This window comes from Bufo gargarizans, chromosome 1 (assembly GCF_014858855.1).
Source record: "Bufo gargarizans isolate SCDJY-AF-19 chromosome 1, ASM1485885v1, whole genome shotgun sequence".
In the NCBI taxonomy this organism is placed as follows: Eukaryota; Metazoa; Chordata; class Amphibia; order Anura; family Bufonidae; genus Bufo; species Bufo gargarizans.
The window spans coordinates 172,362,619-172,388,567 of NC_058080.1; the positions used below are offsets into that span (position 1 = coordinate 172,362,619).

A 25,949-nucleotide genomic window follows, 5' to 3' on the forward strand; every position below is an offset into this window, starting at 1 on the left:
ACTTACGAACAAAAGAACCCTTACTCCCAAAGAGCCAAGAACAAACCCAGTTTAAATTTGAGGGCACTCACATCTTTTTTTTAAGATCTGGTGCCTTCTACTTTGCTAAAGAGGCAAGCTCCTAAATCATTGACAGGGTGGTTAGTAGCAGCTCCCAACACTCCCTACAAAGTGCTCTTTCCAGTTGGATTTATCTTTTCTCATGGGGGAAACAACTCACTCTGTGCTTCCCCCGAGATCTCCTTAGGAGAGTCCCCATGACTATAAATCATTGAGAGCCAAGGAGACAAATATGAAACGAACTCCTAGGAAGTCATCAGGCATTACCCTCCAACCTACTCAGGACTTGGACTTTTGAACCTATCTGTACTGGCTCTGCAGAATCTAAAGGTCATTGTTTTCTTTGTACACACTTTTTATTGTTCCTCTGCCCCCATAGTTTACTGTAATTAGGCTGGGGCTGTGATATCATTCTATACTTTTGTCATTTCCTATTCCCTTTTCCCTTCCTTTTTTTTCCCTTTCTCATCTGTGCCCCCCTATGGCCACTTTAATTTGAGAATTGATAAGAAAGAAATTGATCTTTTTAAATCATTTTCTATATTGTGTTTTTATTTGTTGGAACAGCCCTATAGCAGTTTCTCTTAGAGGGGTCTTCCAAGCTAAACATTTGTGGTATATCGCTAGGATATGCCACACGTCAGATAGTTCTGAGTCCCACCTATGGGACCTGCTCTTATCTCGAGAACGGGACCTCCAAAGAGAAGATAGAGCAGCATGGCCAACCTCTGTTCACCACTGTGGAAGTTACAAAAATAGCTGAGCACAGGCTCAGGTATTTCCATCAGTCACATTGCGGAGAATGGCGAGATGGCCGTACTTGCACGGTCACTCAACTGTTTTTGGAAGTCTCATAGCAGTGAATGGATTGCACCCCATGCATGCGTGGAGTACTCTCCTTTACTTTGGAGGCCATATTCTCGCGATAGGAATGGGTCCCAGAGGTGTGACCCACACCTATCTGACATTTGTGGCATAGCCTAGTGATTTGTCCCAAATGTTCAGATGGTAATACCCATGACTTATTGTTACACTTCAAATTACCTTCTTTAATGTCTGTGTTTTCACTACCCAACAAACAGGAATCAGAGATTTTTTACCTCTCATATAAGCAGAAGAATGGGGGTGTTACCATTGCCTTTCAGTTCATTCCCTCCCTATCTGACCCAGAGGTTATTACTGTATCTATTTTTAAAAGGTCTGTAGGTAACGCACCAGTGAAATTTGTTAAATTATACTCCCTTAACACTTCTCAATGTACTTGGCTTTTCTCAGTTTTAGACAAACGTGTGCCTTTTGCTGAGGGGATAGTAACACAGGAAAGCAATTTAAACATAGCCCTCAATCTTATCTTAAACACATCTAAGCGGATTGATTCTCTTTGCCATTCAGCACCAAATAGATTAAGATCTCTCCCCTCCACATGGCATTTGGTTGATATGTGGAGTTTACCTTTTTCTCACCCTCTCACCAATCGTATCCTAGAGTAAATTATCTTTTTATCTCTGAAAAGTATCTAGAACATGTAAAAAGGATTTTTTCCACGACAAAAGTCTCACAGTGTCCTATAGAAGAACCTGCTGCACTGTGATGTGGTTTCTCCCATGGCTTTTTATGTGGACCCGCTCCAGATTTGGCTCCATGAAATGGAGTTAAACCACAAACAGTCTCCCTCTGCGGTATTGCGAGGGGTTCGTGCAGTAACCTCGCCAAGAATGGACCTGTGCATTCTTGGTCTGGTCTTGAAAACCATGTGGCAAAAAGCCTTGGCCGCTTGAACCGTGACGCAGCCTCCTGTTGAAAATAATGAGAGCCGGTCTACGCACAGATTCGGCCCGGTTTTTGACACTGAAACCCTCGCCCAAAATCCTCAGTCTGAACCTCCCCTTAGAGGCACAGGATAAATTGATATCCCCTTTTACTCTGTCAGAGATCCTAGACATGCTTTTGTCTGTTGCTAATGGAAAAAGTCAGTGTCCGATTGGCTTTCCTATTATTTATTATGGAAAAATATTAGTTATATACAGACGTGGACAAAATTGTTGGTACCCTTTGGTCAATGAAAGAAAAAGTCACAATGGTCACAGAAATAACTTTAATCTGACAAAAGTAATAATAAATTAAAATTCTATAAATGTTAACCAATGAAAGTCAGACATTGTTTTTCAACCATGCTTCAACAGAATTATGTAAAAAAATAAACTCATGAAACAGGCATGGACAAAAATGATGGTACCCCTAACTTAATATTTTGTTGCGCAACCTTTTGAGGCAATCACTGCAATCAAACGCTTCCTGTAACTGTCAATGAGACATCTGCACCTCTCAGCAGGTATTTTGGCCCACTCCTCATGAGCAAACTGCTCCAGTTGTGTCCGGTTTGAAGGGTGCCTTTTCCAGACTGCATGTTTCAGCTCCTTCCAAAGATGCTCAATAGGATTGAGGTCAGGGCTCATAGAAGGCCACTTTAGAATAGTCCAATTTTTTCCTCTTAGCCATTCTTGGGTGTTTTTAGCGGTGTGTTTTGGGTCATTGTCCTGTTGCAAGACCCATGACCTGCGACTGAGACCAAGCTTTCTGACACTGGCTAGTACATTTCTCTCTAGAATTCCTTGATAGTCTTGAGATTTCATTGTACCCTGCACAGATTCAAGACACCCTGTGCCAGACGCAGCAAAGCAGCCCCAGAACATAACAGAGCCTCCTCCATGTTTCACAGTAGGGACAGTGTTCTTTTCTTGATATGCTTCATTTTTTCGTCTGTGAACATACAGCTGATGTGCCTTGGCAAAAACTTCGATTTTTGTCTCATCTGTCCACAGGACATTCTCCCAGAAGCTTTGTGGCTTGTCAACATGTAGTTTGGCATATTCCAGTCTTGCTTTTTTATGATTCGTTTTCAACAATGGTGTCCTCCTTGGTCGTCTCCCATGTAGTCCACTTTGGCTCAAACAACGACGGATGGTGCGATCTGACACTGATGTTCCTTGAGCATGAAGTTCACCTTGAATCTCTTTAGAAGTCTTTCTAGGCTCTTTTGTTACCATTCGGATTATCCGTCTCTTAGATTTGTCATCAATTTTCCTCCTGCGGCCACGTCCAGGGAGGTTGGCTACAGTCCCATGGATCTTAAACTTATGAATAATATGTGCAACTGTACTCACAGGAACATCTAGTTGCTTGGAGATGGTCTTATAGCCTTTACCTTTAACATGCTTGTCTATAATTTTCTTTCTGATCTCTTGAGACAGCTCTTTCCTTTGCTTCCTCTGGTCCATGTCGAGTGTGGTACACACCATATCACCAAACAACACAGTGATTACCTGGAGCCATATATATAGGCCCAATGGCTGATTACAAGGTTGTAGACACCTGTGATGCTAATTAGTGGACACACCTTGAATTAACATGTCCCTTTGGTCACATTATGTTCTGTGTTTTCTAGGGGTACCATCATTTTTGTCCATGCCTGTTTCATGAGTTTATTTTTTTACATAATTCTGTTGAAGCATGGTTGAAAAACAATGTCTGACTTTCATTGGTTAACATTTATAGAATTTTAATTTATTATTACTTTTGTCAGATTAAAGTTATTTCTGTGACCATTGTGACTTTTTCTTTCATTGACCAAAGGGTACCAACAATTTTGTCCACGTCTGTATTAGTCTCACATTTCCCAGCTGTGTAGAATTCACTTTTAAGTGGTGAAAAATGACCCAACCAGTCTTTATAACCGTATATCACGGTTATTCGGAGGGGAAAAAAAGGACATAGATAGAGAGCTTTGCAGTAATTATAGACCGATTTCCCTCCTAAAGGGGTTCTCCAGGAATGATTTAAAATGTCCGCAAGCAACCTGTCCTAGAATATCAGCAGGACTGGATGCCACCACTTACAGAGCTGCCTGGGGGGTTGAGGGGTGGGCCTCACTACACACTACACTGCTCTACTTATTCTGCAGGTATAATTGCAGCAATACCATTTTTATTTTTGCATCACCATATTCATAACTTTTATATATCTCCGTCTAGATCTTGTTTTTAGCGGGGCAAGCTGTAGTTTTTATTGGTACCATTTGGGGGTATATATAAAATTTTGATAACTTTTATTTTTTGTCACATTATTCATCTTGCATGATAAATATTTTATGTTTTAATAGTTTGGACATTTTCGAACATGGCAGTACAAATTGTTTCTTTTTTATATGTTAAATAAGGAAAGGGGGTGATTTGAATTTTTAATAAGTTTGTGTTTTTATTTTATTTTAACTTTTTCTTTTATGGGATTTCCTGTATGGAATTTTTACTGGCTGCCTGTCAAGCCCCGCCACATATGGAGTGGGCTCAGCTCAAGTGACTGCTTCATGCAATTACAGTGCATCAATGATGTACAGCTACATCGTGATGCGAGTAAGAGTTAATCGTAATAAGTCAGAGGCACTTGATGTCTTGGTTTCAAAACTCATTGTTCAGATGCTTAAAGGGAACCTGTCACCGGGATTTTGTGTATAGAGCTGAGGACATGGGTTGCTAGATGGCCGCTAGCACATCCGCAATACCCAGTCCCCATAGCTCTGTGTGCTTTTATTGTGTCAAAAAAACTATTTGATACATATGCAAATTAGCCTGAGATGAGTCCTGTCCCTGACTCATCTCACATACAGGACTCATCTCAGGTTAATTTGCATATGTATCAAATCGTTTTCTTTACACAATAAAAGCACACAGAGCTATGGGGACTGGGTATTGCGGATGTGCTAGCGGTGATCTAGCAACCCATGTCCTCAGCTCTATACACAAAATCCAGGTGACAGGTTCCCTTTAAATCCAACTGTCCATTTAGCTGGCCTTATTTTATATTATAAAATATTTAGGATTCAGATTACTTCTGATCCACACCAATTGTATAATAAAAATTATGTTCACTTACTTGATAATATAGGACAACAGCTTGAGCACCTTAAAGGGGTTCTGCACTTTGTTTAAACTGATGATCTATCCTCTGGATAGATCATCAGCTTCTGATCGTCGGGGGTCTGACCGATCAGCTGTTTGTGAAGGCAGCGGCGCTCTCACTGTTTACCGCAGGCCCAGTGACGTCACGACTAGTATCAATGGCCTGGGCGTGCAGTAAACAGTGAGAAGGCACTCCTGGAGCGCCGCTGCCTTCTCAAACAGCTGATCGGCGGGGGTCCCGGGGATCGGATCCCTGACAATCAGATGCTGATGATCTATCCAGAGGATAGATCATCAGTTTAAACAAACTGCAGAACCCCTTTAAACTAACCTATATTTCTCGCCCAATTTCCTTGGGGGACACAGAAGACCTTGGGTATAGCTCATCTCCCTAGGAGGCGTGACACTAAGTGAAAACTGTTAAGCCCCTCCTCCATCAGCTATACCCTCAGCCTGGAGAGAGAGACTGCCAGTTTTTGCTTAGTGTCCAAGGAGGCAAGACACTCCCTGCTACTGCAGGGCTGTTTTCTCCTTGTTTAAATTTTGATTTTTACTTTTTCTTTTCTTTTTGTTCCAGATCATCAGGGACAACAGAGTCGCACTAGACCTCTCTGTTTCTCCCGGGGTTGAGCTGCGCCAGTGCCGGTCACCCGCACTGCTGCCTCCCCCACAGAAGACAAGGTGGATCAGGGCAGCCCAGCTCCCCTACATCCCGCCAGCGCAAGGGTCGCCCGCACGCCAAGTCCCTCTCCCAGCGTCCTGCCACTACGGTGCCAGTAGCTGAAGGGGCGACCCTGCTGGAATGGACCGAGGGTGAAGACGACTATGGTGAGAGAGTGGCTTCTCCAGCCCTACGTCCCCCACCCCCCACCCTGGTCTCCTGCGTGCCTGACCCCCCATACTTGGACCCTTCGGTCACTGCTGGACCTAGGCTGGCCCCTGGGGTGCTGCGGGGCGACATTCCACTCCCTGCTCCCTCCCCTCCCTTCTGGCCCTCATGGGACATTTTAGCAGCAGAATGCTGCGAATAGGCAGCCACATCGCCTCCCTTCACATATCAGCGTCCCTCCTGGAACGCTGTGCTCACATCCTCACGGGCACCCGGTCTCAGGGTCCCCCCATCCCCTCACCGATGCGCTGCTCTGGACCGGGGGCCTTTTCCTGACGGCAGTGCTGCTTGGGCGACCGCACCTCCGGCGCTTCTTCCCGGCCTGCTGGGCCGCACCTCCGAGCTGGGCCGCACTTCCTCCCGGCCCCCGACTGTTCCGGCCTGCGGGGTAGACTCCCGCGGCCGGCATTGGCTTGAGCACGATGCTCCAACGATTCCGGCCGGCCGTCGGCGACTTCCGGCCGGCCGGGCGCCGTAAATTTTGGTCCAGGCTTCGGCCTACTGGGCCGCATTCCGGTGCTCCACCCGGGCCCCTGACTTCCGGTCCGCGGGGTGGGCTTCCGCGGCCGGTTTGTCCAGGCAGTCCGCTCCGGTTTCCTGTGCGGCCCCGGTCAGCCGGGTGCCGCAGAAAATTTAGGCCCCGGCTTCACGGCCTGCTAGGCCGCAAACTTCCGGCCTCTGTTGGAGGGGGCGGGAACTTCTCCGGGCGCGAATTCTTCCCGCCTGGAGGTTCCCCGCCCCCAGGGGATCGCGGCGCCGCCTCCTCCTCCCTTCCAGGTTGGTGGCTGTTAACCCTTCGGGTACCGGCCCCCGTGCTTCTGTTTGTTTTGCTCGGCTGATGGGCCTATATGGCTGGCGCGCCCCCCCCTCTACTTCTATGCTGGGCACCTGTATGGTGGCACTTCTTTCTGCCTCAGTGAGGCTATTTTTTATTTGGGAATGCATAACATGGTTAAGCTAATGGATTTCTTGTGCGCTGCGCAGGACGCTGCAGCCTTGTCTCAGTAGCGCCGCCTGTATGCGTGCTCCTTCCATGAGCGGCATGGTGTCGCACTCCCCGGCTGGTGCATGCTTCCCTTCTTTAGCCCTCTCCGGGATGCAGCGCTGGCCAAGTGCATGCGCCCTCCAGCTATGGTAACTGCCATGTGCAGACAACCCCTTCCTAGGCGAAATACTGCACTCTCTCGGGATGCAGGCTTGCCTGGTGCATGACCCCCCGCTTAGGTGGAATACTGCACTCTCACCGAATACGGTGTTGGCCATGTGCACGAGAACGCTGCACTCGTTGGATTCGCTGCAGGCCATGTGCACAACCCCCTTCCATAGGCGGAATGCTGCACTCATTGGATTCGTTGCCGGTCTTGTGCATGTCCTCCTTCCATAGGTGGACTCTGCACTCTCGCCAGATACGGTGTTGGTCTGGTGCACGACCCCCCTTCCATAGGGGACCGCTGCATTTTCACTGGATTCACTACCGGCCATGTGCGTGATTCCTTTCCATAGGCGAAATCGCTGCTCTCACTGGATTTGATACCGGCCATGTGCATGACCCCCTTCCATAGGCGGAATGCTGCACTCACTGGATTCGCTGCCGGTCTTGTGCATGACCCCTTTCCATAGGCGGAATGCTGCACTCACTGGATTCGCTGCCGGTCTTGTGCATGACCCCCTTCCATAGGCGGAATGCTGCACTCACTGGATTCGCTGCCGGTCTTGTGCATGACCCCCTTCCATAGGCGGAATGCTGCACTCACTGGATTCGCTGCCGGTCTTGTGCATGACCCCCTTCCATAGGCGGAATGCTGCACTCACTGGATTCGCTGCCGGTCTTGTGCATGACCCCCTTCCATAGGCGGAATGCTGCACTCACTGGATTCGCTGCCGGTCTTGTGCATGACCCCCTTCCAGGGGCGGAATGCTGCACTCACTGGATTCGCTGCCGGTCTTGTGCATGACCCCCTTCCTCTAGGCGGAATACTGCACTTCATTGGTTATGGTGCTGGGCAGCCGGCCATGTGCATTACCCCCTTCCATAGGCGGTATGCTGCATTCTCATTGGATTCGCTGCCGGCCTTGGGCATGCCTTCTTCCCTCAAGCGCCATGCATACACCCTCACTGACTGGGGTCGTTCTCTCGCTGATAAGTTGCTGGCCGCGTGCAGGACCCCCTTCCATGGTGGGATGCTTGCAACTCACTAAATCCACTGCCGGCCATATACATGTTCCCCCTTCCGTGGGCGGTGTACGGCACTCTTACTGGATTCGCTGCCGGCCATGGACATGTCTCCTTTCCTCAGGCAACATACACACACTCTCACTGACTGTGTTTGTTCTCTCGCCAGTGTGCTGCTGGCCAGGTGCCTGACCCCCATCCATGGCGGGGTGCTCGCATTCTCCCTGGTTGCAATACTGGCCATGGGCATGGCTCCCCCTTCTGGGCAGCATACTGCACTCTCACCAGATACGTTGCTGGCCTCTAAGATGGGTGAAATGCTTGCACTCCCATTGGATACGGTGCTGGCCTTGTGCGTGACCACCCCTCATTCCATGGGTGGACTTTTTGTACGCTCACAGGACTCACACCTGTCCTTGTATGTGCTGTGCTGGACTTGTACTTGTCCCCATTCATTGGCGAAGTAGTTGTACTCTCACAAAATTCGGTGTTTGGTGGATTATTGCACACTCACTTAATGTTAGGATTACCCTGTGCATGTCCCCTTTTCACTAGGTGGACGTCCTGCTGGATGCGGTGTGGCCCTGTGCATGGCCCTCTTCTGGGCGGAATATGGTATGTCTTCCTTCTCTGAAGTAGGTGCTGGTCTTGGGCATCACCCCCTTGTTGGGCGGGCTTTGCACGCTTGCTGCCCGCACTGTTTGCCAAGTACATTGCCCTCTCTTCTGGGCAGACTGCTTGCGCTCCGTCGCATGCCATACTAGTCTTGTGTGTGTCCCCCCTTCCGGTTGCACTTTGCACTTCTGTGGGGCTCTGTGGCTGGCCCTCCTTGCTATATGACTATTTCGCAGTGGGCGGACACTCTTGGGGGCTGCTACTCTGTGCGTTGTTGGGCCGTGTATGCCTTCTCCTTCCGTAGGTGGGTTGGCTTTCTCACTGCTTATGGGGCTGCTTGTACGTATGCCTCCATTCTTCCTGCGACTTGTCGTTTTTCTCTTGGGATACGGTGATTGCCGCCGGCCTGGCACTCTTCTCTGAGGAGATCTTTCTGTTCACCTGGCCTGGATGGGCTCTATTGTTCTCTACTGCAGCGAGCTGGGTGGTATCCGTTCTCTGTTCGGAGGGTATATTTGGTGTTTCCGTTGTGACGGTATCCACCATATTCGTTGGCCCTTCCGTCTGGGGAGTGTTTGTGGTTCCTGGATGCGTACCCATTAGTTACCCTGTGGCGTTGCTTCCCAGCGCAAGCGGTCACATGGTCGAGAGTGCTGTCTCCAGCGTCCCTCGCAGTCTACGTTGGCTCTGGCCGGATTACGGTTCCCTCGCCTGTTGCCATTCCTCCTCTTGGATGCGTTTTGGTTTGAGTCCTTCCTGTTGGCACCCTCCGTGCTTCAGTTTGTTTTGCTACCAGGTTCTAGCCGCTCTTTTTGAGCAGGTCGCCCAACTTCTCTTGGTTGCTTGATTACCGAGGTCAGGGACCTCCACTTTCGATTCGTTAGGGTATTCGCCTTCTGCGAATTGGTGAGCCGGACATCTCGGAGTAGCGGAGTTCTGCTTTTTGAGCGGTCCTGTGGCTTCCCTGTTGCCCACTCCTCCTTGCGGTTGGAGGGTGTCATCCGTCTTCTCGGCTATTTTTTCTCTCGACGGCTCTGTTTTGGCTTCTCCTGGGTCCGTTTCACTCCGATGTGGCTTCTGCCCCGGCCAGGCTTCAGGGGCTGTTCCTTCACTGCCCTCCCCCCTGGGGAGACCATGGTTGTTCATATGGATGGTCCCGGTGTTCCTTATGACCTCGTACTGTCTCCATTGTTCACACTGGCTGTACTAGCTGTGTGCCTATTACCGGGTTTGCCGCATTCTGTCCTCCCGCTGGGTGCAGATTACTTTTACCATTCTGGGCGCTGGTCCTGCTTGGACTTTACCGGTAACCTGGCGTGCCTACTTTCTTCTGTCAAGATTACCCTTCAAGCCCCCTCTTCGGGTCTGTAGAACACCTTCCTGTGGTGGCTACAACGACAAGGACTTTAGCCTGACTTGTCCTGGAGTCTGTTGGAAACTGGCCGGGTCCCTTTCGGTTCCTTCCGTTTGTCCATCTGCTCCCCCACTCCGCGTGGATTCGGGACGGCGTTGCTCGGGGGCCGACGGGACCAGTTTTCCCAACCTTTTTGCCGTGTCACTGATTTGCGCTTACTCGCATTGGATTTCCTCCCGTCTGCCCAGACGAGTCCAGCGAGCACACTAGTGTTCGCTCCCGGCCGTGCTTCGTCCAGGTTCTGTTGTCTGACTTAGGGTCTTCCCTGGGGTTCTTTAGGAAGCTGGGCATTCACCCAATTCTGCCTTTCTCTTCCCGTGATTCGGTCTTCTCCAGTCTGGCCTGGACCTGCGACTGGGACTCTGTTACTTGAAGTGTCTGCAGTTTTTTGCTTGGACATCTCCGACTCTTGTCGACGCTCGGTCTCTTGTTTCCAGGAGGTCCGCGCCAAGGTTCACGGCTCCTGGGTGCTTTCCTCCGCTTAACCACATGGCTATTGCTGTGGTTACTGCTCAAGGTCAGGGCTCTGTTTTTTTTTGGTGTCACCGTTCATTTCACCAGAGCGGTTGGTGCCTCCGGGGCTGGAGGCATGGGCTTCAGCCATGTCATTGTGCAGGGTGGCCACGGTCTTCCTTGCACTCTTTCCCAGGTTTTCCTGGGTGCGTACTCTGGCTTCGGCGGCGGTTGCTGCCTTGGGCCGCCTGGTTTTTGCAGGTGGCATTTCCTTGCTGCCTTCGGGTGCTTCGCCTTGGTGCTGTGGTCCCTCCCCTCTTGGACTGCTTTTGAACGTCCCAAGGTCTTCTGTGTCCCCCAAGGAAATTGGGCGAGAAAACGAGATTTTTGTATAACTTACCAGTAAAATCTCTTTCTCGCTCTTTCCTTGGGGGACACAGCACCCACCCATTCATTGGTTTTTTTCTACACGGTTTCCGAGTTTTGTTTACCCGTTGGGTAGTTGGCTTGTTGTTTCCACTGGTTGGACTTTGCCTTTTCTCACTACTTGGACACGCAACTGGCAGTCTCTCTCTCCAGGCTGAGGGTATAGCTGATGGAGGAGGGGCTTAACAGTTTTCACTTAGTGTCACGCCTCCTAGGGAGATGAGCTATACCCAAGGTCTTCTGTGTCCCCCAAGGAAAGAGCGAGAAAGAGATTTTACTGGTAAGTTATACAAAAATCTCGTTATTTTGAGTGGGAAAGAAAAAAACATTTTAAAAATATATACTCTACCCAGTTTATCTTTACCTTTCGCAGATGTCCCCATTGATCTAGCTCATTCCTTCAGCCGGGAACCTATTCATTAGGTTTCTTTAGAATAGTAAGCACCCAGGATTCATATTCATTTACAGAGCTGTTTCAATAGTTTTTATCATCTTTTTTATTATTTCTTGCAATTATGTTGCTAGATGAGGTGGTAGTCTCTAATTATAAAGAATATTTTGAATTCTGACACTGTCACTTTTGGGAAATGTGTGTTCCTGTTTTTTCCATTCATGGTGTGCACGTTTTGTGCCTTTTGGGTTATATACAGTATATATGCTTCGGTTTATTGTTTTTAAGGAAAGCAAAAAAGAAAAAAACAGAAGTGCAAAAAAAAGGAAAACCTAAAGATCTCATTGATACAGCAGTCATGCTGAATTTAAGTGCATAGAAGGCATACTTTTTGGATTATTGGGTGCTGGACTAAACGATTTTCACAGTGTAATTGAAAATTGAGCAAATTTCATTATACAGTACTGGGGCTGTTTAGGGCTGTGATGCTGGCATTAGGGTATACGGCTTGTGACCGAAACCATATGAGAACTTTGTAGTTGGCATATCAGGGCATTCCAGGATTTGGCTGGAGCTACTGTATACGGGGGTCTTAGGCTACTTTCTCACTGGCGTTTTGGCTTTCCGTTTGTGAGATCCGTTCGGTTTGGCACTAATGTATTCTGAATGGAAAAGGATCCGCTCAGTTTGCCTCCGTTCCGTCTCTATTCCGCTTTAGAGGGGGACACCAAAACGCTGCTTGCAGCGTTTTGGTGTCCGTCTGACGAAACTGAGCCAAAAGGATCCGTTCTGACACACAATATAAGTCAATGGGGACGGATCTGTTTTCACTGACACAATATGGCACAATAGATAACGGATCCGTCCTCCATTGACTTTCAATGGTGTTCAAGACGGATCCGTCTTGGCTATGTTAAAGATAATACAAACGGATCAATTCTGAACGGATGGAGACGTTTGTATTATCTGAACGGATCCGTCTGTGCAAATCAATGACGGATCCGCACCAAACGCGAGTGTGAAAGTAGACTTAGGCGCGCTATATAGGGGGCTCTGAAGCCGACGCTATAGGGGTCTTTATAACGCTGTATGTGGTTCGGTGGCTGGCTGTATAGTGATGCTTTGTATTCAGCACTATATATTAGTCTTTTGGCTAAGGGTACTTTCACACTTGCGTTAAAGTTTTCCGGTATTGAGTTCCGTCACAGGCGCTCAATACCGGAAAAAAATGCTTCAGTTTTATCCTAATGCATTCTGAAAGGAAAGCAGCCCGTTCAGTATGCATCAGGATGTCTTAAGTTCAGTCTTTTTACGGTATTTGGCTGGAGAAAATACTGCAGCATGCTGCAGTATTTTCTCCGGCCAAAATTCCAGAACACTTGCCTGATGCAGGATCCGTCATTATTTTCTATTGAAATGTATTAGTGCCAGATTAAAATTGCCGCATTGACAGATCCGGCCTTCCGGTCTGCACAAAAATGTGAAAATAATAAATACCGGATCCGTTTTTCCAGATGACATCGGAGAGACGGATCTGGTATTTCAATGCATTTGTCAAACGGATCCGCATCCGGCAACGGAACTGCCTGCCAGATTTCTCAAATGCAAGTGTGAAAGTACCCTAATACCACATGGGCTCTGTAGATAATACAATGTGTCTGCTGTGTAGGGAGGCTAAGTGGTTTCCCCTTTATGAGGACCCTGCGGTTTAAATCATGTAGCTGCTGGTGTTATGGGGCACTGACTGGCACATTCTGATCCTGATAGCAAATCTGTAGGGCTGCTTTCAAATGTCTGTAGCCAAGTTCATAATTTTTTTGTTTTCTGCATGTTTTCTCCATAATTTTTCACACTAGGTACACTTAAGATGTTCTTTCAGGATGAATCATATGAAGTGTTTGTGGGTGACTCTCCCCGCCTACCTGCTGCTGATTGACAGTTTGTTTCCATATGAATCAGCAGCAGGTGGGCAGGGGAGTGGCTATATCTCTGAATTAAATATACGCTGGACTCAATGACATCACGCTAGACTCAAATCAGCTCATTAGCATGCGGCATGTGGCATCTTTGTGTGTATATTATGAGGTAACCATCTGTCACACCAGTAAGTGAATACATCTAAGGCACTTTTTAGTAGTTAATGATTGTATATAATTAGTTAGATTATAATCAAATAGCTACATGACAGGTTCCCTTTAAAACAACAAGCAGATTAAGGCTACTTTCACACTAGCGTTAATATTTTCCGGTATTGAGATCTGTCATAGGGGATCAATACTGGAAAAAACACTTCAGTTTTGTCCCCATTCATTGTCAATGGGGACAAAATGTAACTGAACAGAACGGAATGCTCCGTTTGGTTGCGTTCTCATACCGTAAGAGCAAACCGCAGCATGCTGCAGTTTGCTTTCCGTCATGGGATGTGGAGCAAGACAGATCTGGCGTGACCCCCAATGCAAGTCAATGCGAACAGATCCGTTTTCTCTGACACAATAGAAAATGGATCCATTCCCCCATTGACTTTCAGTGGAGTCCATGACGGATCCGTCTTGGCTATGTTAAAGATAATGCAACCGGATCCGTTCATAACGGATGAAGACGGTTGTATTATCAGTAACGGAAGCGTTTTAGCGATCCAGCAAAAACGCTAGTGTGAAAGTAGGCTAAAATAAACTGTGTAAATTACTAGGACTTTTTCCCATTGAAGTCAATGGAAGGTGGCTTATGGTGCGAATTTTAGGTATGGAATCCACACCAGAATCCTTTCAGATAGAACTCCATGTGAACTCAGCCTGAGGGAAGAATACCTGCGTAACATGTCATCAAGTAGAGAGTGCCATGACTTTTTCATATGAATATGAAGACATGCCTAGGTACGGTATGGGCCATTAGACTTCTGTGGGTGCTTATACAGAGCCATGAAGGACTCGTATGCATGAGCCGATAATAAAAGTATAAGCACATTTTTGCTGGATACAAGCCTTGAAGGTAGAAAAGGGTAAAAGAGTACAAAATGATGATGTGCAAATTTATACATACAGTGTATATTGCTGTAATAGAGTATACATATTTTATTCCCTTTTAGTAATATTCAAGACACTGGTTGGTCAAATACTTTGAATAAATCCCTTATTTTTGTGCATGGGAATCTCCAGCAATGTCTGTAGAATAAATTGCTAGCTGTGGGGCTTATGAATCATATCCCATCGATGATGCAGTGTGGCAGGAGAATACATTTAAATGAAACTTAAAAATGAAGAAAAAAAATAAAAGCAAAGTGCTGTCAGGAAAAATAAAAGAGAAGAAAATATTTTCCTTTCTATGATGAATTGGGTTTCGTCTTGTGAAGCAAGAGAGGCAAAATACATAAATCAGATATTATCACAGCCAGTTTTCTACCTTTGCTTTTGTTTTTTACAGTTTTGTTAGGAGTCCCATTGTAATTACTGAAACTAATTTAGAAGATCAGACATGCAGATATCGATTTTCTCAGGGTTACAAATATAAACCATTTGAACATTCAAATATTTAATAAGAAGACACTAAAAGTGTGATGCTGCCGACCTCTTTGTCAACTACATCCGGTATGAAAACAGAAATTTATGGAACTGAACTTACGTTCCTTACGTCTTTAGGCAGCACTGAGCCACCAGGTTCAGTAGTAGCACTGGTGCCTTACAGCACTGGAGTCCTAGGTTTGAATCCAAACAAGGGCAACATCTGCATCGAGTTTGTGTCCTCGTATTTTAGCCTTCCTGCAGAAGTGGTAGCTGCAAATACAGTGAAGGAGTTTAAGCATGCATGGGATAGGCATAAGGCCATCCTTTATATAAGATAGGGCCAGGGGCCATCCATAGTACTTAGTATATTTGGCAGACTAGATGGGCCAAATGGTTCTTATCTGCCAACACATTCTATGTTTCTCTATTGTTTGTGCCGTGTAGTCCATGCAGATCCTGTTCATCCGAGTGCAGGGATACCTTGCCGACCCATGCAAGATGATCCAAGAAGCAATAATGAAGTAAATAGAAATCTCACACCTCGAGTCCATAAATACACAGCCTCATTCCATATTCAGTTAAAAGGTTGCAGCATATACAGTGCCTTAAAAAAAAATTCACACCCCTTGGACTTTTCCACATCCCTTTTCACGTTACGCCCACAAATTTAAATGGATTTTATGTGGTAGACCAACACAAAGTATCAAATATGCGTGAAGTGAAAAGAAAATAATACATCATTTTCAAAATTTTAATAAACAAAAATCCTGAAAGTGTGGCATGCATTTGTATTCAGCCCCCCTGAGTCACTACTTTGTAGGACCACCTCTTGCTGCAGTTACAGCTGTGAGTCTTTTGGGGTATGTCTCTACCAGCTTTGCCCATCTAGAGGCTAACCTTTTTGCCCATTCTTCTTTGCAAATAGCTCAAGCTCTGTCCAATTGGATGGAGAGCGTCTGTGAACAGCAATTTTTAAGTCTTGCCTCAGATTCTAGATTTAGGTCTGGACTTTGACTGGGCAATTATAACACATGAATATGCTTTGATCCAAACCATTCCATAGTACCTCTGGCTGGATGTTTAGGGTCATTGTCCTGCTGGAAGGTGAACCTCTGTCCCAGTCTCAAGTCTTTTGCAGCCTCTACCAGGTTTTCCTTCAGGATTGCCCTCTATTTAGCTACATCCATCTTCCCATCAACTCTGAACAGCTTCCATGTCACTGCTGAAGAAAAGCATCCCACAGCATGAAGCTGCCACCACCATGTTTGATAGTGGGGATGGTGTGTTCAGGGTGATGTTCAGTGTTCCTTTTCCGCCACACATAGTGTTTTGCATTTAGGCAAAAACGTTCAACTTTGGTCTCATCTGACCAGAGCACCTTCTTCAACGTTTGCTGTGTCTTCTACATGACTTGTGACAAACAGAAAATAGGACTTCTTATGGCTTGGTTTTAATACAGTTTTTTTCTTGCCACTCTTCCACAAAAGCCAGATTTGTGGAGTACACGACTAATAGTTGTCCTGTGGTCCTGAGCTGTGGATCTCTGCATCTTCTCCAGAGTGATCATGGGCCTCTTGGCTGATTCTCTGATTAGTGCTCTCCTTGCCTCGGTTGTTAGTTTAGCTGGACAGCAATGTCTTGGTAGGTTTGCAGTTGTGCCATATTCCTTCCATTTACGGATGATGGATTTAACAGTGCTTTGTGAGATGTTCAGATCTTGAGATGATTTTTTATAACCTAACCTGCTTTACACTTCTCCACAACTTTATCCCTGACTTGTCTGGTGTGTTCCTTGGTTTTCATGATGCTGTTTGATCCTTTTAAGATTTTTATTTCTGTAAAATTTAGAATTACACGTGAGCTCCAACACAGTACATTTACAGAGGTATTTCGTTTTCCAAAATTACCCTCAATGAGCTGCGTCCGGAATCCAATTAAACATCCAGGCATGTCCGCTCAGTATATTGGTAAATCTTGCAATACCTAAAGCCCAGTTCCCTCTGCACCTGGTGGATGCAACAGACATATTATGGAGTCTGTAAAAGATTCCATTAAATTTATGGACAGACTAGCGATTTTTCTTCCCATCAAGAAACAGCACAATGGATACCACTGTAGATCAGTAGGCTGAGCGCCATTGGTATCCATCGTAACCTCAGTGCTGATGTAAATAGATCCTGAGTTGACATTCACACTAAATCTGGGAATGACACACAAAATGTAAAATCACATCAGTATTGTCTGTTTCCCGAGACATCTATTATTTTTACAATGAAGGCTCGGTGGAGCTCCATAGACTTGCTGTGAATGTCTGGCACAAAGAGGACAATGTCCAACATTGTGATCTGTTATATTTGATGAGATCCCTTTTAGGTGGATTTTCTGATTAAAAGGGTTGTCCGGGGCCTGAAAAAAACTGGAGAAGGTCAGGTATATGAGTTAAACCCCACTCACCTACTCTGGTCATCCTGGTTCCTGCAGCATGTCTCCATCCCTGCGACTTCTGGTCTCAGCCTGGCTGATAGTGTCATGTGCCAACTCCCCACACATCCTTACTGCCAGCCAATCAGTGATTGGTGGGGAATTGGTACAGGCAAGGACTGTAAGCAGCAGGGCTGAAACGCGCTACAGGAACTGGGATGACCAGAGAAGATGACTGGGTGTTTTTTAAAACTCACACACCATGCCTGGCCATTCTCAACTTTTTTCAGGGACTGGTAAAACCCCTTTCAGCAACAGTTTTAGAAATGTAGGATTTTTTGAATTATTGTAGTAACTCTTTGTTCCCTCCATTCACAGAGCAGCCACCTGAATATGTTTAGGTCTTTGCTTCAGATCAGACTCTAAAGTAACAGGTGAAACACTGTTGTGGAAATCTTACCGTGTCACTTATAATAGGAGTATAGGTGGTATTGACAGTACCCAGCAGCCAAGAAATGGACATGGCTGTTAGGTCTATATTTTTAAATCATGAGTTCTGTAGATGGTTGGGAAGGAGGAATGGAGTAGGAGACTGTGCCTGCCTACCAAATTGCACAACTTTGCATATCTGAAGTGCATACAGTTGTATAATCTGTATTGAATTTTTTAGAGTGCAACAACGGCCAATGTGCATGCGTGATCAGTGGGATTTATGATGGAAAATATATCCAGTTGTAGGCAGTGCTCACCAACTAAAAAGAAGAAAGCTTGGCTAGCACCAGTCTGTCCACCTAGTGGAGCCACCTGAGGTGTGAAGACCAAGTCCCATGATCCTCAGTGTGCAAAATAATAGGGATCGACCGATATTGATTTTTTAGGGCCGATACTGATACCGATAATCTGTGAACTTTCAGTCTGATAGCCGATAATTTTTTACCGATATTCTGTGAATTTTCATTTTTGAAAAAAATAAAATAAATTCCTACACAGATCTGCTGAAAACAAATGTTTATTGTTAACGTGTAGTTATTTTTTTTGTAAATCTTTCTTTTTCATTTATAATATTTTGGCGTGTATTTTTTATTTTTTTTTTACTAACTATTAGCCCCCTTAGGGACTAGAACCCTTGTCCTATTCACCCTGTTAGATCTATCGGGGTGAATAGGACCTTACACTTTCCCTGCTGCTCTGTGCTTTGGGCACACAACAGCAAGGGAGCTGACCATGGCAGCCAGGGCTTCACTAGCATCCTGGCTGCCATGGTAACAGATCGGAGCCCCAGCATTACACTGATGGGGCTCCGATCAGAACTGCCAGTGAGGGGGAGGGGAGAGGGGGCCCTGTGGCCACTGCCACCAATGATTAATACTGGGGGGGCTTGGGGGAGGGGGGGGCGCACTGCGCCACCAATGATTAATACAGGGGTTGGGGGGGCGCACGGCACCACCAATGATTATTACTGGGGTTTGGGGGGCACACTGCGCCACCAATGATTACTACTGGGGTTTGGGGTGGGGCGCACTGCGCCACCAATGAAGATAACTCATTAATTCATATACAGGAGGCGGGAGCTGGCTGCAGAATCACACAGCCGGCTCCCGACCTCTATGAGCGGTAGCTGCGATCTGCGGTAGTTAACCCCTCAGGTGTGGAACCTGAGGGGTTAACTACCGCAGATCGCAGCTACCGCTCATAGAGGTCGGGAGCCGGCTATGTGATTCTGCAGCAAGCTCCCGCCTCCTGTATATGAATTAATGAGAGAGGTATCTTCATTGGTGGCGCAGTGGCCACAGCCCCTCCCCTCCTCTTGTCCTCCTTCCTCTCATTGGCGGCAGCGGCAGCAGCAGCACAGGGGGAGGGAGACACTGCTTCCTTCTCCCCTGTGCTGCTGAGGGAACACGGAGAGCGCTGACAGCAGCGCGATCCTTGTTCCCCATATGTTATCGGAATATCGGCAAAATAGATGCCTGAATATTGGCCGATAATATCGGTAAAACCGATAATCGGTCGATCCCTACAAGGTAACAGTCACAAGGGGGTTACCACACTGGGATCAACACCAATAAGTGTCCTCAGTCCGAAACAACAGGGGGATAAATTTAGTGAAGGATGAATCTCAATGTCAGCAGCCTTACAGTCCTATAGGTTCCCATTTCTTCTTGGTACCTGCTGCATCAGTTTCTTTATGTCAACAACAAACTAAAATGTCTTTGAAAACTGAATGAAATAGAAAAAGGAACATAGGGAAAACTAGCCAATATCGATTAAGGGCTCGTTCACACGACCGTGTGAAGCCCGTGCCGTGTACCGAAAATTGCGGTCCGCTAAGCAGGGGCACCTGCTGTGTGGCAGCCGCATAGGGATCGCGGCCCTATTCACTTGAATGGGTCCGCGATCCCTCCATTCCGCCAAAAGATAGAGCAAGCTCTATCTTTTTGCGGTGCGGAAGCACGGAACGGAACCTCAGAAAGCACGTAGTGCTTCCGTAGTGTTCCGTTCTATGGTTCCGTTCCACACCTCCGGATTTGCAGACCCATTGAAATGAATGGGTCCGCATCCGTGATGTGGAATGGCCACGGAACGGGACCTGTGTATTGCAGATCTGCAAATGCGGTCCGCAATACAGGCACGGGCTTCACACGGTCGTGTGAACGAGCCCTAAAAGTGAGATTTTTTTAATTTCATATACAACATTAAAAACGTAAGCGCTCTAGTAGTAGTAGTCTAAAGACATATTGCATGCTGAACCCACAGCCTTCAAGTCGCAGACATTGAGATCCATTCAAGCTTATTCCCCTGTGGGTGTTGAGTGGCACTTTCGGAGATTTTATATGTTCTTAAATAAATACATCTTTCTCGCCTGCACTAATCTGTGCTGCACTTTTCCTCCAAATACATAATTTCCTATTAAAATGAAATGCGAGGGAAAGCAGGATAGTCTATATTACATGCAGAGCATATGAAGTCGTTCTAATGCAGAGGAAATGAGGCAGAGGTAGTTGTGATTTCTCAGCAGGTTTTCCTTCATTATATAAGATGCTAATTCAGCAAACCGCTCTAAGTATTGTCATTTTTTTCTGCTTTTTGTCTGTAAGCTCTTTTTACAAGAGGAATGGTTGGGCACAGTTCAACAACGAAGATATTAAAAAGCTCTGCATGTGTCACGTTGTTAACTAGCGGATATTCTGCATCCAAGTAACTTTTATAAAAATGTGTATTGGGATTTCCGGTTTACTCCATGGTAATATTTTTCACTGCAGAACTGGCTGGAAAAGAAGAAAATATTTCTTCATGAACTGCAGAAACTAAAAAAGGCTGAAGAGCATCTTGAGAAAGAAAAAGTGAGACAGGTAATCCATCATCTTTCCTAAAGGCTGGCTGGACCCAAGTCTAATAAAAAGAATCCAAGGCTCCGTGTCACCACACTTTGTCTTTTATTGCTTCTGTTCCCTGCGGGGGTCAGTAAAATGACATTTGAACTTCCGCCTGGTGCCCTGGGTTTTTCGTTGTATACGGTGTTGGTATTTCATTGGGAATCTGCACAAGCCATGCCGTATTGGTGCTGGGGATGTGAATATTAATATTCATTTTGCTGCTGGAGAAGAGATTGTCCTGCACACAATAAGTGTCCTTCGGGGTTACGTAGTGTTATGTTCAACTTCAGTGAATAAGAACAAGTATTTAAATGGAATCTGTCACTAGTTTCATGCTGCCCCAACCATGGGCACTGGGAATTCCTGACAGGCTCACTTATTACAGAGATGTAAGTGTTACATTTTAAAACTTTAAAACTGAGCTTGGCATGGAGGATAGAGCCCGCTTCTCCCCACTGCCCGACTTGACTGACGGGTCTCAGAGAGAAGTGGCACACTGGACTCTTCTCCTCGGCTCCCTAGTTTTAAAACTATGGTAGGAATTTTTCAAGGCCTGCACTCCATTACTTTAAAAAAAAAAAAAAGCAAAATAGGACTTTTTGGGGTTTATTTGCACAAACTATTTAGCATTTTTGCACCACCCCCTCAGCTTTGAAAAGTGGTGGGTAAGGCCTGTATCACATTTGAGTTAGACATCTGTGGCAGGCATTTCCAGCAAGGAGCTGGATCCGGCATTGCCAGATGCTACCTGCCACCTGCCGGCCATATTCACTATAATGGGGACAGACAGAGATCCGGCAACAACCTGGCAAACATGCCGAGAATCGGGCAGACGAAAACTGCTGAGCACAGTGGTTTTTGTCCGGCCGATTCTCAGCATATTTGCCAGATTGTGTCCGGATCTCCGTTGGTCCTCATTATGGTGAATGGTGCCAGACAGCGATGCGATAGCTTCCAGCGATGCCAGAACGCAGAGAGATCCGGCAGACTGTTCCCTGCTGGAATAGTCTGCCGGATCTCAAAGCGCTAGTGTGAAATTAGCCTAACTAGACATGGTTTCACTGTCGAGCTGATTTAAGTCAAATTTATCAAGTGCATTTTTATAAAAAGTCATAAAAGTTGTTGCAATCTTATTACAGTAAGAAGTTGGCGTAGTAAGTAGAGTAACATCTCAGACTTAAAGACACCAAATTTATCAAACATTTTTCGACATTTGATAAAGTTGGTGAAAATTACAGCAACACAGACTCCTGCAAAACTAATTAAAAAATGTCCCACATAATAGATCTCCCACTATGTGTTCTCTGAGACAGCTGCATTTCAGTGTAAAATCTGGCTCTCTGTAATAAGGGATCCCGACCAAGCCACCCATGGTTTGGGCGGCATGAAAATAATGACAGGTTCTCTTTAAGGAAGCACTCCTACAGTATTTTTTTTTTCTGGCCTGTGAGAAAAGTACCGGATGTGAATTGTAGTAATCTTCCGTCCAATGGGTGTATGGTGAGTTATCTTCTCCCTTCTTGTACCATGTGACTGACACTCTGACTCTCTAACTTAAACAGTATCTCTATATGTGTGGACAGGAAGTCAGTTTCATTCATTCGTAGGAAACGGACAACGAGCGCTCTTATAGGAATGAATAAAGAAAAGGACATACATGAGATGCTGTTTAACTTGGAGAGTCAGTGAGTCTGCTGGGGACCAGTGGGTAAGACAAATACAGTAACTGGAAAGAAAATTTTACTACAGAGTACATTTGTACCTTTCTAAAAGGCTAGAGATAAAAAAAAAAAATGTGTGAGCTTCTTTAACCCTCTTCCCAACCAGCACAGTACATGTAGGTCGATGGGTGAGACTTTAAAGATGCTAGGTGCCTGCTGTTTTAAAGAGAAGACACCTGGGACTAATATATGCGATCGACGATAACGTTGATCGCATACATTTAACCTCTCAGTTGCGTGGTCAAATATGGCAACTGGGAGCACTGGGTGTATTCTGGCTCCCCCTAGCTAGGATTGGGGGAGCGGGATGGTTGGCAGCCTCTGTACTTCTGAATGATACGAGGCTGCTACACATTAGCAGATGGTTGGTGCGGCAGCCTCTGTACTCCTGAATGATACGAGGCTGCTACACAGTAGCAGATGGTTGGTGCGGCAGCCTCTGTACTCCTGAATGATACGAGGCTGCTACACATTAGCAGATGGTTGGTGCGGCAGCCTCTGTACTCCTGAATGATACGAGGCTGCTACACATTAGCAGATGGTTGGTGCGGCAGCCTCTGTACTCCTGAATGATACGAGGCTGCTACACATTAGCAGATGGTTGGTGCGGCAGCCTCTGTACTCCTGAATGATACGAGGCTGCTACACAGTAGCAGATGGTTGGTGCGGCAGCCTCTGTACTCCTGAATGATACGAGGCTGCTACACAGTAGCAGATGGTTGGTGCGGCAGCCTCTGTACTCCTGAATGATACGAGGCTGCTACACAGTAGCAGATGGTTGGTGCGGCAGCCTCTGTACTCCTGAATAATACGAGTCTGCTACACATTAGCAGATGGTGTGTGCGGCAGCCTCTGTACTCCTGAATGATACGAGTCTGCCACACATTAGTTTCTATAGAGCCCCTCCATAGGAACACAGTGTAGTCCTCATGTGTATTACATTGGAGTCTATTAGAGAAGCAGATGATTGCTTTGTATAGTTCCCTATGGGAATTATGAAAAAGTGTAAAAAAATAAATATATATTAAAAATATTAAAGAACAAATATATAAAAATTCAAAGCACACCCTTTTCCCCAAAATCTAAATATACGCCATGTGCAAAAACGTCTGTACTATTACAATATAACAATATTTATCCCATACGAAAAACAGCGAAACTAAAAATGAAGTAAACATTTTTTCAGTTTTATTTAAATAAAAACATGCATATGTAGTATCGCCTAACCATACTGACCTGGAGAATGAACGTAACAGGTTAGTTTTACTCCATAGGGAATGCAGTAAAAACAAAACCCATTAAACTTTTCCAATTTTTTCACCCCATTTGGAATTTTTTGCAGCTCCCCATTAGTGTTGATCACGAATATTCGAATTGCGAATTTTTATCGTGAATATCATCACTTCGAGAATTCGTAAATATTTAGAATATCGCAAAATATATTCATAATTGCGAATATTCGATTTTTTTAGAATACGAGTTCATGCGAACTTTTATGCGAAAAATGTTGATGCGAATTTTATGCAAATTTTCGCAATCAAGAAAGTAATGCCTGGAGATCACAAATTTGTGAATTCTCGAATATATGGCGAATTCGAATATTGCCCCTGCCGCTCGTCACTACTCCCCACTACCAATGTTAAATGGTGGCATTAGAAAATGCAACTTCTCCCACATAAAACAAGCCCTCATATGGCTATGTGAATGAAAAATAAAAAATCAAAACAAAAATGCAGAAATGCAAAACCTCAGTGTAATATATATGTACCCCAAATATGCAGCTTCGTATGGAGTAGAGTGGTCATTCATGGTGATGGTTTTCCTTAAAATATAGTGAACAGAAGCTTTGGAACCAGTCAAATGTGCTCATATAAGTATCTCCCGTAACATAAAATGGGAAAAGACTGCAAACCAGAGGCACTAGACATTGAATATAATTTGTGGCCCTCATGCAGTTCATGGCCCCTTTCTATGACTCCCATGAATCCATACCATTAATACCGTACTGGGAAACTGCGTACTTCACATATAGCTGAAGTACAGTGAATTATCCTTTTATGTTTCTGTTTGCCTGCAGGACAGCACTATGAAAAAAGAAGAAGCAATGGCTGCTTTTATGGCATGGAAAGCGGAGAAAAAGAAAGACGTAAAAAACAGTCAAGCAAAGAAAAAAATTGAAGAAATGAAAAAAATGGAGGAACTTCAAGAAATTGCACGTAAAAGGGAGGACTGCAGGAAGGTACATCATTATTGATTGTATTGCATCTTCTATCCACGGGATAGTTAATAAATGCCTGGGGTTGGAGTTCCACCACTGGACCCTTCACCAATCACTGGAATAGAAGTCCCAAGTCCTCCATTCCTACTCATTGCATGACCTCAGCTAGGAGAACTTTGGAGTGGCGGTCAGGCATGTGCGGTGCGGCTCTAATCAAAGTGTGACAGATGGAGACAGATAAATGCTACACAGAACCTGACCACTTCTGTCAGCCCCATTGACACTGAAAGAAGGGTCACGGCATATATACGGCTACCACTCCACTCGGGTGCCACCTCATTGTAGTCCTGCAGTGAGGAGGAATGGGGTGGGCACAAGCGTTTGGGCCCCCAGCGATAAGACATCCTGTGTATAGATGATAAATGTCCATAAACACTACATGTATCAATATGCATAAGCTCAGAACCACCGAGCAAAGACTGTCAAACTATACTAAACTACTAATTATATGGAATATTCACCCAGAAACAGCAAGGCAACTTATCGACACCAGTTCATAGAAAAAGTGGAGGGGCTGCCCATAAACTCAGAGTTCAGTTCTCATTTGTCAGAAGACCTTTGGTACATACAGTAGTAGCAGTACCCTCAACTGGTCATCGGCAAGTCCCCCTTCAGTTTTTAGAAATGTCTCTTGTTTATTGACCTGAGAATCGGACTACAGAAACGTCTGTTTATACTATATTATAATACAGGCCTTGACAAATTTCCTTGGAATCTAGGAGCCAGCTAAAAAAGTTAGGAGCCAGGCGGAGCCGCGTCATAAAGCCCCCAGTAGATGCCCCCATAGTGCTCCACCCCCCCACTTCTCCATAGATCCCCCCCAATAATGCATGCCATTACATAGGGACCCCATAGTGCTCCTTCCCCTCTTCTCCATAGTGCCTCCAATATTGAGCCAGTATATTGGGCCCCCACCCCCCTTCTTGCCACAGTTTACTATAAATAATAAAAACAATAAACTCATATACTTACCTTATACTGCTGTCAGTGATGCGATACAGGCCTCTTCCGGCCTGTATCCCGCACTGTACGGCTCAGGCGGCGTGATGATGTCATTGTGCCACCTGCTTTGGCTTCTGATAGGCTACAGGCACTAGGCCTGTAGCCTATCAGAGGAACGGGCAAGGGAGACGCCTCTCCCCTGCTCCTCCGCACCATTCATCTGTATCGCTGTCCTGAGGACGGAGATACAGATGAATATGGAGATGAGCGCTTCCACAACGGAGGAGCTCATCTCCACTCCTGCTGCCTCCGGTATTCCAGTTGGTTAAGGTTATCC

At 45.8% G+C, this 25,949-nt stretch overlaps 1 protein-coding gene across 2 annotated transcripts in view; it reads left to right on the forward strand.

Annotated features, from left to right (window-relative positions):
• The window catches only part of MAP9 (microtubule associated protein 9), a 134,489-nt gene that overhangs the window by 97,621 nt on the left and 10,919 nt on the right, over nt 1–25,949 (forward strand). For both annotated transcript variants that reach the window (XM_044299082.1, XM_044299143.1), the window contains 2 exons: nt 20,558–20,647; nt 24,470–24,631. In XM_044299082.1, coding sequence (XP_044155017.1) covers nt 20,558–20,647; nt 24,470–24,631 — 252 coding nt within the window. The remainder of the gene's footprint in view (nt 1–20,557; nt 20,648–24,469; nt 24,632–25,949) is intronic.